General features: G+C 36.2%; 1 protein-coding gene across 4 annotated transcripts in view; it reads right to left on the bottom strand.

Annotated features, from left to right (window-relative positions):
• The window catches only part of LOC136345282 (acetylcholine receptor subunit alpha-like), a 156,100-nt gene that overhangs the window by 10,746 nt on the left and 132,896 nt on the right, over positions 1-12,458 (bottom strand). For 3 of the 4 annotated variants that reach the window (XR_010733117.1, XM_066293418.1, XM_066293419.1), the window contains exons 8-9: positions 11,335-11,481; positions 11,111-11,272 (exon numbers count right to left, since the gene is read on the bottom strand). Coding sequence is in view for 2 of the 4 variants with exons in the window: in XM_066293418.1 (XP_066149515.1) it covers positions 11,111-11,272; positions 11,335-11,481 (309 nt within the window). In the remaining 2 variants the exon portion in view is untranslated. Of the gene's footprint in view, positions 1-10,547; positions 10,888-10,940; positions 11,056-11,110; positions 11,273-11,334; positions 11,482-12,458 lie in introns of those variants that run through there. The other variant, XR_010733118.1, reaches the window with a different exon arrangement.

Here is a 12,458-nt window from a genome sequence, read left to right as displayed (position 1 = left end):
GGTCGTAACGCTGGTTCGACACGAAATAAGGTCCGCGACCCACGAGATGATTTGCATATCTTTAATTGAGCTGCGACCTTGGCTCGTATTGAAGGTGATTTAGAAAATTTGGCTTCCGACAGGCTTCGGATCAGGTCGTGACCCCACGAAGCGTACTTTTTGATTAAAAGCATAGTTTGGGGGTTTATGCCTCAGGTGGGGACCTAGGCGACATTTATTACTAATGAAAAAAATTGAATTTTTCAGCCTAGCTGAAAATGTCTCTTTCGACTTTTCGAATTCCTTTTACTACACAACGGCCCTTTGTCGCTCACAAAGGCTATTAAAAACACTTGAAAATTCCGCTCCGGTGCCCACAATACTCCATTGTGCGAAAAGTGTCTTTTATTTGGCTTTCGCCCGATCTTTCATCGATTGGGCGATATTAAAAAAGTTTCAGCAGTCCGATAATGCAGAAACGAAGCCAAAGATTTCATTGTTGCTTGTCTTCTCATTCAGGACCATTGAGGATATTTAGTAGTTTGCTTTTTTCCCTTTCTATATCCGCATTGATAGGACTCAAGAGCAATTTTTGTCGTATAAATATTGTGAACAACCCACGTGGGGCTGCAATGAAGGTTTCTCCGCGCCAAGATAATTTTGGAGAAGTAAAACTTATTAATTAATTGTTTGCGTGAGCTAAGTTGAATGGTTACTGAAGTTAATTTTGAGGCGTTCCGTGGGAGCAGGACCTAATCCGCAATGGGAGGGAACGTAAACAGTGGGATTAGGGATATCCAAGCAAATTGTTCTCAATACGAATCAAGGTGGTACTTGAAGACGAGGAGATGTGGTTTGCTTCATTGTCCTGGTCTCGTGGCAGCTGGATCATTTCCAGTCAGAATCGAGGATTTATCGAAACAGTTCGTTTTCAATAAGAATAGAGTCCAGTCTTGATTTAGAGATCAGTGAGGCTAATCAGTAGGGATAATGTATAAGAGTAGACCGGTGGAGGCTGGACCTAATTGAATAATAGTCAGAACTTAGAGTTTCTGAATAAAATTTATTCAATGTTTCAAGTAAATTCAGTCAGAATATTATACTGTTAGGAAAGTTGGAATTATCATACTAGTTTGCTGGAAGAGGCTCGGCATTATCTAGAACGAAAATGGAAAGGAAACAAAATCACTTAATATTTACCTTTCCTTTCCATGAGAATTTATACTGGCATTTTCCCATGAAAGCAGCAGGTATAAATTTCAGACTAACTTTGTGTGGAAAGTTTCCAACTCTATAGGGAGAATGGGAATTTGCAGGGATGCTCCCTCGTCTATACGGTTTTGTGGAATATGTTCAATATTTTGTCTTGGACTTCGGCCGCGTTAATTTGCCGGGACACGGACTCTTGTTCCTGCCATGGCACTAAGATAATTTCAATACTCTCTTCACAAAATGCCGTGCCTGGTAATAAAACAATAATTTCAGCTATACAAAAGCCAAGTTCCCAAGAGTTAGGAGTGTGGTAATTATTTCCTGTTCCCTGGAGCTGCTCAATTAGGGAAGGGGCTCGCAAGCATTTAGATTAAATTGTTCGGTACCTGTTCTGCAAATGAGATATTCATTAGGTAATAGAGATCTCATTTGAAAGTTTGTTTGGTAATGCGGGCCTTAAAAAGGGTACTTTTTTCATGTGTTATGTTTTTTTAAAAGAAATTATACTTTATTATCATTATTATCATTATTATTATTATTATTATTATTATTATTATTATTATTATTATTATTATTATTATTATTATTATTATTATTATTATTATTATTATTATTATTATTATTGTTATTATTTATGAGAATATTTTCTCACTTTTAGCATTCTACAATTATTTCACATTCATAGAGGCTTTTTCGCTGAATTTCTCAGGTGTTTAGATGTAAATAAGCCACATGGGGCTAAAATAAATGCGCCTTCACTTCGAGGACAATTCCAAATATGTAATCTGACTTCTCACCCATATGCCATTACTTTCGCCCAACTCCGCACGTTTCCTTTTCACTTCAGGTTTTAAACAACAAATAAATTCAGGGAAACATCTAAATCATCCAACAAGCCGCAACAGTATGATTCATCCTCGTTTCACTATATAATTTCGGTCATTAAAATTTGAAAAATGCGCGTTCTCCTGGCAAATTTGCGTAATAAAATGTCAACGGACATAGAGTTTAATGTGTTCGCGTGCTCGGGGGAGCGTCAGTAAGCTGACTACTCCATGAAGTAAATAGGAATGCCCATTAACTAAAAAATTGGTTTTTTGGATGCTGAACGATGAGTTTGTTGGACACAGGAAATTATATTATCGTTGATTTCGAACGTGATTAGCAGAGGGAGTTTTTAAAATTCCCAAAGCAATTAACCTCATTACAACCTCTTTATAAAGCAATATAGTCGCAGAACATGTCGAACGCAAGCGCTGTCGGTTGATTCATAACTGAAGAGGACTTTTTTGACCAAAACACGATTTTCAGCAAGAACATTCTTCGATTAAGAGGAGAATTAATTTATATAACTTTTATAGAATTGGAAAATCTGTGGAGAATGTTAATTATTCATCCAGAGCCGAGGTGCAGTTTGTTCATCTGGATAGTTGATTCATCTACTCGTATGTCGAACTAAACAACCTTCATATACAGGGTGTTAATTAAGTAGGTGCAGATATTTCAAGGAATGAATCTTTGACCGATTCCAATACAAAAAGTTGCTATTAACATATGGTCGCAACGGCTCCGTTTAAGAGATACGGAGTGTTTAAATTTTAATTTCACTTTGGTTTTCTGTGAATATTCTTGCAGACTGATGAGTCGATCGGGTGAAGTTTAATATTCGCGGGTTTTTTATGATGCAAAACCTAAATGTTATCTTAGTTTTTTGATTACTGATAGAGGGCGCCACGTACAAGGTTTCACCACGTTTATATTGTCCCTAACTTTTTTGCCCCACACTGTAGATCACTTTTGTATTAAGGGCATTATTGTACATTTAGTTTTATTCAAAAAAGTACTCTTGGGGAATATCTATTAAATTTCATCCGATTGATTCAACTGCGTCCAAAAATATTCACAGAAAACCAAATTAAAATTAAAATTTAAACACTCTGTATCTCTTAAACGGAGCCGTTGCGACCATATGTTAATAAAACTTTTTGTGTTGGAATCGGTCAGAGATTCATTGAAATATTGAAATATCTGCACGTACTTAATTAACACCTTGTATAAGAGCTGCAACGGTTTTCTTTCGCTGCTCCACGAAGAATTCGGATGGTGATGATCGTCAAGGGCCATTGCCAGACAACATTTTTAGGTCAAAAAGGGACCACCTTTCTCATTACCACGCTAAGTAGTAGCAAAAAAGTCTAGCACTAATCATCGCCCATTTGCAGGCAAAGAGCCCTTCGCTGGAGAGTCTATGGAAATATTTTGGCTGCTACACACATGAATTGATTGTTTTTCAGCCTTTTTGGGGGTTTCTTAGTAGTTTTATCCGGGATTAATTAATGGTAATTTGTGAGTAAGCTTGACAGTAGGGGTAGCAGTGAAGAGAACGAGGATCTTTGTCAGAGGAACTGAGAGGCAGCGAAATAGATAAAATCCCAGATTCGGTGGAAAAACGCCTTATCGAGCGGAAAGGAACAACAATAAACAATACTGACAACTTAGAGGGCCAACCATCAGGGGACGGCAATAAGTTACTCATTTCAAGGAAAAATGAATTTCAGGGGCGTACCCTGTCTACCGGGTGGTCTAGTTAACCGGACAAATCGGAATATTTAGAAAATTACGCATTGAAACGCAACGAAAATTGAAAAAAAGTTCCAAATGAGATTGGTTTGCTTCGAAGGGGCTCACTCAATGACACTAAACACGACTGCTCAACCCTACTACCCGGGGGTGGGACGAGGACAACTTTGAAACCTCAAATGGCACCCCCATTTTTTTTCGCAAATTCATATTCTGGGAAGAAAATTTCACGGGGTTTGTCTGAAATTTTTTTTCGATTCACGACACATGGTATCGTAAATAGAAAAATATGTTTTATACTGATTCTGGAAGAAAGTATCGTATCATTTCTTTTTTAAATAGAAACCTGTTCTTTTTTTTGTGCCTTCGATAGAGTTAAAAAAATCACCTTTGAAAAATAATATATATAAATATATATACTATATAATATGTATATAAATAATAAATATAAATTTTATTTCACTTATTCTTCATATTGTAAATAAACTTTTAAACTACATTTTTGTTCCACATACAAACAAATCAAATATTAAATTCACGATGAAGCAAATGTTCAAAATGTCCACCACCTTTAGCAATACTCTCCTTAAACGCATTTGTTATGTTCGCTGAGTGAACACTAAAACTTCGGGAAAAATAGGGACACAAACATCCCTAATTCTTTCTGCTATGTTTTCGCGTGTTGTGAGTACTGTAGAAGACACTTTTCTTTTGAGATGGCTCGATAACAAGAAATCGAGTGAGGCAAGATCAGGCAATCGTGTTGGCTAATGTAAAGGTCAATCACGCCCAATCCATCGATCAGGATATTAACAATGCAAAATTTCTCGACCGGCTAAGGCCTAAGAGCTAGACAAACACCATGCTGAAACCACATGGAATAACAAGTTTAAAAATTAATATCTTCCAAAAAAAAGGAAAAATCTTAATTCAAGAAGAAGTTTTGATACTTTATTCCATTCAATGAGCCATCAATGAAATATGGACCAATTATTTTATTGTTAAGTGTCCCACGCCAAACCTTTATAGACCTCGAACGTTGTTTAGCGTACTTGTCGTGTCCAGTAGTGCACATTTCTTAACTTTACTTGTCCATAATTTCTGAAGATTGCTTCATTCGCAAAGAGAACAAATTTTCAAATATTTCATTCACTTTTCGCAATGCCCATTCACAAAATTGCGTACGAAGGCCATAATCATTTTGGTTCAGTTCGTGTGTGTATAACGAAATGTGGTGATTCTTACCACAGTTGGTTCCATACACATTTAGAATTATGGAGAATTCTCAATACAGTTAACCGCCATATCCACGAATCTGACGATTATCTTCTCGTACTTACATGTGGATTTACATCCATGGCCGCTAAAACAGCAATTTCGTTGTTTTTATGAGCAATTGCTTTTGCAAGCTGTTTTGTTGGAGACTTAACACCAGTTCATTCAAAAACTTTTACTGCAACGAGATAAAATGTGAAAAGGGACGACGTTTCTCTATTAGGAAAGCGATTTCTATAAGTTTCAGTAGCAGCCCGACGATCCAGGGACGCCCCATATGCAAAAAACATATATCAATTCTTACATTACTAGATAATTCACTCATGGTGAAAAATAAAAGACATCTCAGATCTGATACTTTCTTCCGGAATCGGGATAAAACATATTTTTCTGATTACAGCGCTATGTGTCGCGACCCGAAAAGGGTTTCAGACAAACACCACGTAATTTTCGTCGCCGAATCCAGACCTGCAACAAAAAAATAGGGGTTCCTTTTAAGGTTTCAAAGTTATCCCCACCCCAACCCCAGGTGGTAGGGTTGGAAAGTCGTGTTTGGTGCCATTGAATGGGCTCCATCGCGGCAAACAAATCTCGTTTAGAGCTTTTTCATTCAAATTCATAATTTTCGAGATATTCCTGTTGGGTCGAGTTAAATGGACCACACGGTGCATTTAGACATACGATTTTTTTAGTTTTGTTTTTGTCGCTGCATTTCACTGTTCTATAACCGATAAAGCTTCAAATTTGACCATTTATTCAGCCTTATCGGGAGAGTATCTGAACCGAATTTCATTAGTATAAATCACTGGTATATAATTTGGTCACAAGACCTTTTGAAAAATTAATTTCGAACTGTTTAGTGATAAAAAGAGCAGTAAAAAAGCCTCAGTTAGCTGGGTTATCTTACTCGAAATCAAGATTTTCCCATTCATTTGCGAGTAACGCGAAGTCGAAATACGAATTTACAGAACAAACCACAATGATACCGTAAACTTCGCCGCTATTTGAGGGTTTGAGGAGCAAATCCATCGTGCGATTACAGCGTTTTTCTCACGAAACTTGTAGTTTCTGGCAGCATTGTTCAGCGCATCCCGAATTTTTTCCCTGAAATTTTAACTCCTCTGAAGCCCCAAATTTGGACATGTTAATCAAAGAGTAGGAATTTGAAGTTATTTTCGTGATATCTTTTGTCATCGCCCCGCGGCTCTGCTTTGCTTGAATATTTCCAGGGTAATGTGTCTCCAAAAACAACTTTCTTCATAGGAAATGTCCTAAACGCTTTTTTTTGCCAACTCAAGCAAACATCAAAAGAAAGCAGACTCTTTCACGGACGTGCAAAATCACGCAAAGGAAAATTGTGATAAAAGGACACGCAATGAAGAGAAAAGGGGACAAACTAATAGACAAGGAGGACATGCTACAAGATGCGCTGAGAAAGGAAGACGAAAATAAATATAAAATCAGTAGGGGAAATAAGTAGGAAACCAATTTAATAGAGGAAAGGTTGCGCGGTAAGAAGCTTAACTCGGTATGGTAGACGATGAAAGTGATTTTTAAAAACAGTGGTTTCGTAAAGTATGGATTGAATTTAATTAATGGTAAAACTAAAATGTTTTGGAAAAAATCCTCGGACACGTCGATTCAGTTAAAAAAAAAAAATTAATTCTAGTCATATTGGTGACGTCATTGCTGTCCGCGCTGTAATCTCGCCAACTTCCATTTTTCTTTATTTCAAAATATTAAAGAGCATAACTTTGGAAGTACAAACCGTAAAAAAGCGAGGGGCTTACACGAGACGTTTTTTGAGAAAAGCTGCATTCGTTCGATTTTTCAAAATTTTTTTAAACAGTAAACGAATTACCAAATTCGATATTCGAACTGAGCTTCTTTCGCTGAGTGACAATAAGCAAAACGGCAAATAAATTCCTTTTGAACATTATGGATGACGTCTGGAGTTCTAAGTCGTGTCTCTTCACGAATCCGTCTTTTTAAATCGTTCAAATTTAAGAGCTTAGCGGAATACAATTTGCTTTTTAAATATCCCCACAAAAATAGTCCAGGGGCTTCAGGTCAGGTGAACGAGCTAGTCGCTCTATAGCTCCCCTTTATACTCTCCAAAGATTTGAGAAACATTCGTTTAAATATCCTGGCACAGGTGATGCATAATGGGGAGGCGCTCCATGTTGTTGAAATAGTAAATTTGTATTTTTCAGATCGGGTTCCTCTGGATAGGGATGCGAAGTAACTAGCTCTGGGACTAAGTTTTCTGGAAGAAAATTTAAATATCGTTCTCCAGTTAGACGGCTGTTGAAAAAATAAGAATGCAAAATTCCATCGCGTATTATGGCCTACCAAACATTTACTTTTTGAGGGTGCTGGGTATAAAAATCCATTACTCAATTGGGATTACTAGAAGCCCAATAACCACAATTCCGCCGGTTAACGTGGCCATTTGAAGTAAATGTGGCTTAATCGGACAAAATTATTCTTTTCACAAAGGTTTCATCATTGTTGCAGAGTTCTTGCATTTGTTCGCAATACTGACTTCGGCGAACGAAATTACCTCCAGAGAGTTCGTGAATTAATTTCAGTTTATACGGAAGGTATTTATTGGTTTTCAATGTTTTGTGCAGAGTGAAAATGATATTAAACAGAAATAAAACGTTGTTTATTGTTGAATGTGGATTTTCTTGCACTGCCATCAAAATGTTATGTTTTTCGTCTTGCGACATCGAGGGTCGACCTGTTTTAGATGGATCTCGGACACGTCCAAACACTCTAAACTTTTTATCTATTTTTGAATCGGCGTATTAGTAAATTGGTTTCCGATCAAGATGAATTGCATTAAATAATTCTGCAGCTTCCGTTTGGGTACGCATTGTATGTGTAAATGCGAACATGCAGTACTGCACAAATGATTATACACACAAAATGCAGAATGATTTTGACTTAATAGCGAACACTCCCTTGTAGTATACAGGGTTATTCAGATTCGACGCTCATCATTGAGATCTCAGTAACCATAAGAGATACGAGGTGGGTTAAATTGGGGCGAAGTTGTACAATTTGGAGCTCAATAAAATGCCCTTTCAAAATTTGGAAAATTCCGATTACTTCCGGAGATATCCGTAAAAAAACGAAATTTTGAAAAAGCGTTTCATTTCCTTTCTGATGTTATTTGAAAAGATAATTAAAAACGAATGGCACATTATAATTGCCACTTTTTATCTTCTACAAAATAGTGAAATCATATTTGAAATTTGACGTTTGGATTTCCTGCAACCTGCAATTTGATGAAAATATTTAAAAAAATTATTGTGCTTTGGAAAACAAGAACAAGGATACTATGGAAACAATTACTGTCACAAATATAATTGAACATTAGTTATCCGAGATATTTGAAGTGTGATATCCCTTTACTGTGTTTAAATAAAAATGAGTTTTACGAATGAAAAAAATCGGGATATGTTAAGACTTTATTTCATTAATCACCGAAATTCCATGCGAACAACTGAAGCATACTTTCAAGAATTTCCGGACAGGCGACAACCACATTACTCCTATTTCTCCAGGTTGGAACGAAATTCAGTTGAATATGGTTCTTTTCAAAAGTCGAGAAACAATTATGGTACTAAAATTAGCGAAGAAGGTGCTATTCGAGTTTTGGAACAGGTTTATTTTTAAAACAAAAGCATAAATTTACGTATTAGTATTAAAAACAATTTCAGGTTAACGCCCATCCGAGAAAATCTACAAATGAAATAGCATTTGAACTACGTTTACCATAGACTAAAGTTTGGAAAATACTAAATAGAAATAACTACAAGCCTTACAAAATAATTAAAAAATAATAAATAAAAAAAACTTCACTATTTTGTAGATAAAAAGTGGCAATTATAATGTGCCATTCGTTTTTAATTATCTTTTCAAATAACATCAGAAAGGAAATGAAACGCTTTTTCAAAATTTCGTTTTTTACGGATATCTCCGGAAGTAATCGGAATTTTCCAAATTTTGAAAGGGCATTTTATTGAGCTCCAAATTGTACAACTTCGCCCCAATTTAACCCACCTCGTATCTCTTATGGTTACTGAGATCTCAATGATGAGCGTCGAATCTGAATAACCCTGTATACTACAAAACAAAAACACAGTTCAAAGAACAAATATTTATTTGTTTTTTGAATTTGTATTTTTTTTTAATTCGTTACCGTAGATATTAACAGTAAAAAAGATTGGTTTGTGTCTTTTAACGCAATTTTTCTCAAAAAATATATTATGTAACCCCCTCATTTTTTGCGGTCTATACTCCAAAAAATATGCTCTTTAATATTTTGAGTAAGAAACTGAAGTTATAATTTAAAAAATTCACTGATGACGTCACATCGCGGGGAGCGATGATGTTATCGATATCACGAGTATTAAAAAAATAGTTTTTAAAAACATAAATCGACGTGTCCGAAGATATTTTCTAAAACATGTTAGTTTTAATATTAATGAATTTATTCCATACTTTATGAAAGCTGTTAATTCAGTTAGTATTGTAAATTCGGTTAGTATTGCATTCACAAATATTTCCCACGTTACTGTTGTAATTAACCCACATGGGGCTACTATGATTTTTTTCATAAACACGCTGAATCATTTACGAAACACTTTGCCTTAGTTCCATCAAAACAAAAACGCTGTTTTCAGGAGAAAGTCTAAGCTTTTTATCAAAGCCCTTCGGAGAGACAACCGAGCCAGAAGCTTTTAAAATTGCAAGGAAATATTGATGGTAACTTTATGCTCCATTACTTTGAGGTGCTCTTAAAAAAGACATATTTTCGTAGATGGAAGGAACATATTTAATAGATAAACCCCGTTAAAATATCAAGGAGAGAGGTGGTATTCTTTTTGACGAGAGTTGTGGTGCAGGGCTGGTTTTGGTACGGAAATTTAAGGTTGTTAAAGTTTAGAGCTTCCCAGATGTATTTGGGGCGTATATTTGTCTCTCAGCAAAACGTTTTTGGATTTGTGATTTAGTAAGGAGATTTGCTGGTCTACTTATCAGAACTACTTTAAACTAACCTCACAATTTTTTTTTACTTTTGATACTTTTGACAGGAATTTTTGAGTATTCGAAACCTAATATTCATTTGGATTTAGTGAGGAGATGTGAGGATCACTCTACAGCTTAACGAGCTTCTTTTCCGGTTATTTTACGGACCATTTTCGTATGCGTTTTTATGACGATTTGATTTTTTCCAATTGTGATAAAAAAAATGGACAACGATTGTTTCTGCCCTTCAGAATTTAGTTCATTTTCTCTCTCCGTTCGTTGCATTTTTCGCATCTCTGTTTTCGCTAGGGCTATTTTCCATTGGATCCTTCAGAATTGGGTACATAGCAAAATACGAAACTCTCGAACTATCCTCTAATATATCGACAGTCTTAAATTGACTTATTAACATAGCAAACAGCTCTTAACACTGACTTTCTCTCTAAGCTTGTGACTCCGGAGAGACGATTTGCCCTTCGTCACATCCGTTCAGGCGTTCACTAATGTTTGTAAGTTCGAACCCTTTTTGTTCTCGATCGTTATATTCCTTCGGGGTAATTCTTGTTTAAACTTTTCGACGTCCTTCCATCACATTTCGTAGGATTTCTGTTTAATTTCCAAGAACAATTTTATTTCCCTGTAGCTCTGCTAGGAAAATCCCTGAGGCAAAATTCTTTTGAAGTCATTCTTTTAGGTTGTGTCAAACCTGTGATATATTATTCTGGAGAGGGTCGGACTATAAGAATAGAGATTCTCCATGAATTTCCTTTGAATATATTTTCAAAGGGGAGCCTCCGCATACTAAAACAATTCGGGTATTTTGGCTTTATTAGGCATGTGTGATGGACCTTTACCTTTGAAGTCTCTTTGAGGCAAGAGTCACGATTGATTAGGAAATGTAGATACGAAAACGTTCGCATAATAGTAAAGTCACATGTCACACGGAGTTAGGTTGAGAGAGCATGCAGGCTAAGAAAAGCTTTATCAGAATAATGAAACTCAAGATGATTGTTTTCTAATTTACCTCTGAGATATATTCTCCCTCGACGGAGTTCTACTAGATGGAGGATGCATCCTCCTTTTTGGACTCGTACTGGGCCTCCTCACTGTGGTGTGGTAAGGATAGATGCACGAAGCGGAGATATTCGTTCCACTAGTTGTCAGCAGTCTGTTCGTCATAAATCGACTGCCGAATTATAACACTGATTTAAGTAATTGTTTTCTGGTATACCGAAAGAAAGTTTTCACCTGTGTTGATCGAACATATACTGTGGCCGCTTCATGACCAACAGTCTCGGTAATATGTGAATGAATACTCTTTTCACCCAGGGTGACATTCGGTGTGTTTGTGGCGATCTGAAGTGGACGTTTAGGACCACTACTGTGACGCATATACTGAAAAAAAGAAGTTTATCAGTTGCGAGGAGAATTAGTTTCAATTCGTCGACGACGAAATTACATTGGTGTGGAGCTAAAAATACGTCATGTAACTAATGATACAATAATTCCTAAGTGTTCGGTTTCACTGTTATTTTTCTTTTTTGCCTACAAAGCTAAAATCCTAAATTCTCAAGAATCCATTGAGAAGGAGAAAAACAGGGACTACCCAATACGATTCGAATTCATAATCCTTTTTATTCATGTATTCTGAACTGAATAGTCTATATAATTCCACTACAGCTTTTGATTCTCTACTAGGAAAATCCTGTTTGAGTATTTAGGATGACACAATAAGGGAAGCAAGAGAACTAAATTCTGTTAAAAATCTAAATAAAGCAAGAAAAACATAGACTCAAAGTTGCCAATGTCCGATTTATTCATTTTCCTCAGTCCCCGCACCAGCATGCATCTGTTGATTCTCTAATCGCGTTCTCCTAACAGTCGACTGTAGAAAAAATTTTAAGGGAGAAAAAGACATTAGAGTGAGTAATGTGGGTCGTTTAATTTATTAAGCAATTAAGATATATAAAAACTGTCTCGAATTATTATTGATATTTTTGTTAATTTCTTAGTCGCAGTCCCTCCTTTAGCACTTCTCTCTTAATTCATCAATGAAATTCTACAAATCACTGATTATGGAGGGAATTTGCATGTACAGAAAAAGTCAGTGCCGTATCTTGTTTATAATGATAGTAAATAAGTAAAGAAAAACTTATAAGGCTATATGGAAATCGAATCCACTTCTGGACAAGTGTAAAGATTTCGACCGAAAATGTCTACAAACAGTTTGGAAGACAAAAAGGAAGAAATAGGAGAACTCCCTCTCCTTCTCCTCATCCCTCACCTCACCCCCTCTGTCTTCTCTCCCCCTGCATCCCCCCCATCTTCTCACCCCCTCCCCACTAACCATTACCTCGTTCTCTACCTATCTC

The sequence above is a fragment of the Euwallacea fornicatus genome, chromosome 19, assembly GCF_040115645.1.
Source record: "Euwallacea fornicatus isolate EFF26 chromosome 19, ASM4011564v1, whole genome shotgun sequence".
Classification (NCBI taxonomy): Eukaryota; Metazoa; Arthropoda; class Insecta; order Coleoptera; family Curculionidae; genus Euwallacea; species Euwallacea fornicatus.
This window is presented reverse-complemented; position numbering and strand designations above follow the sequence as displayed.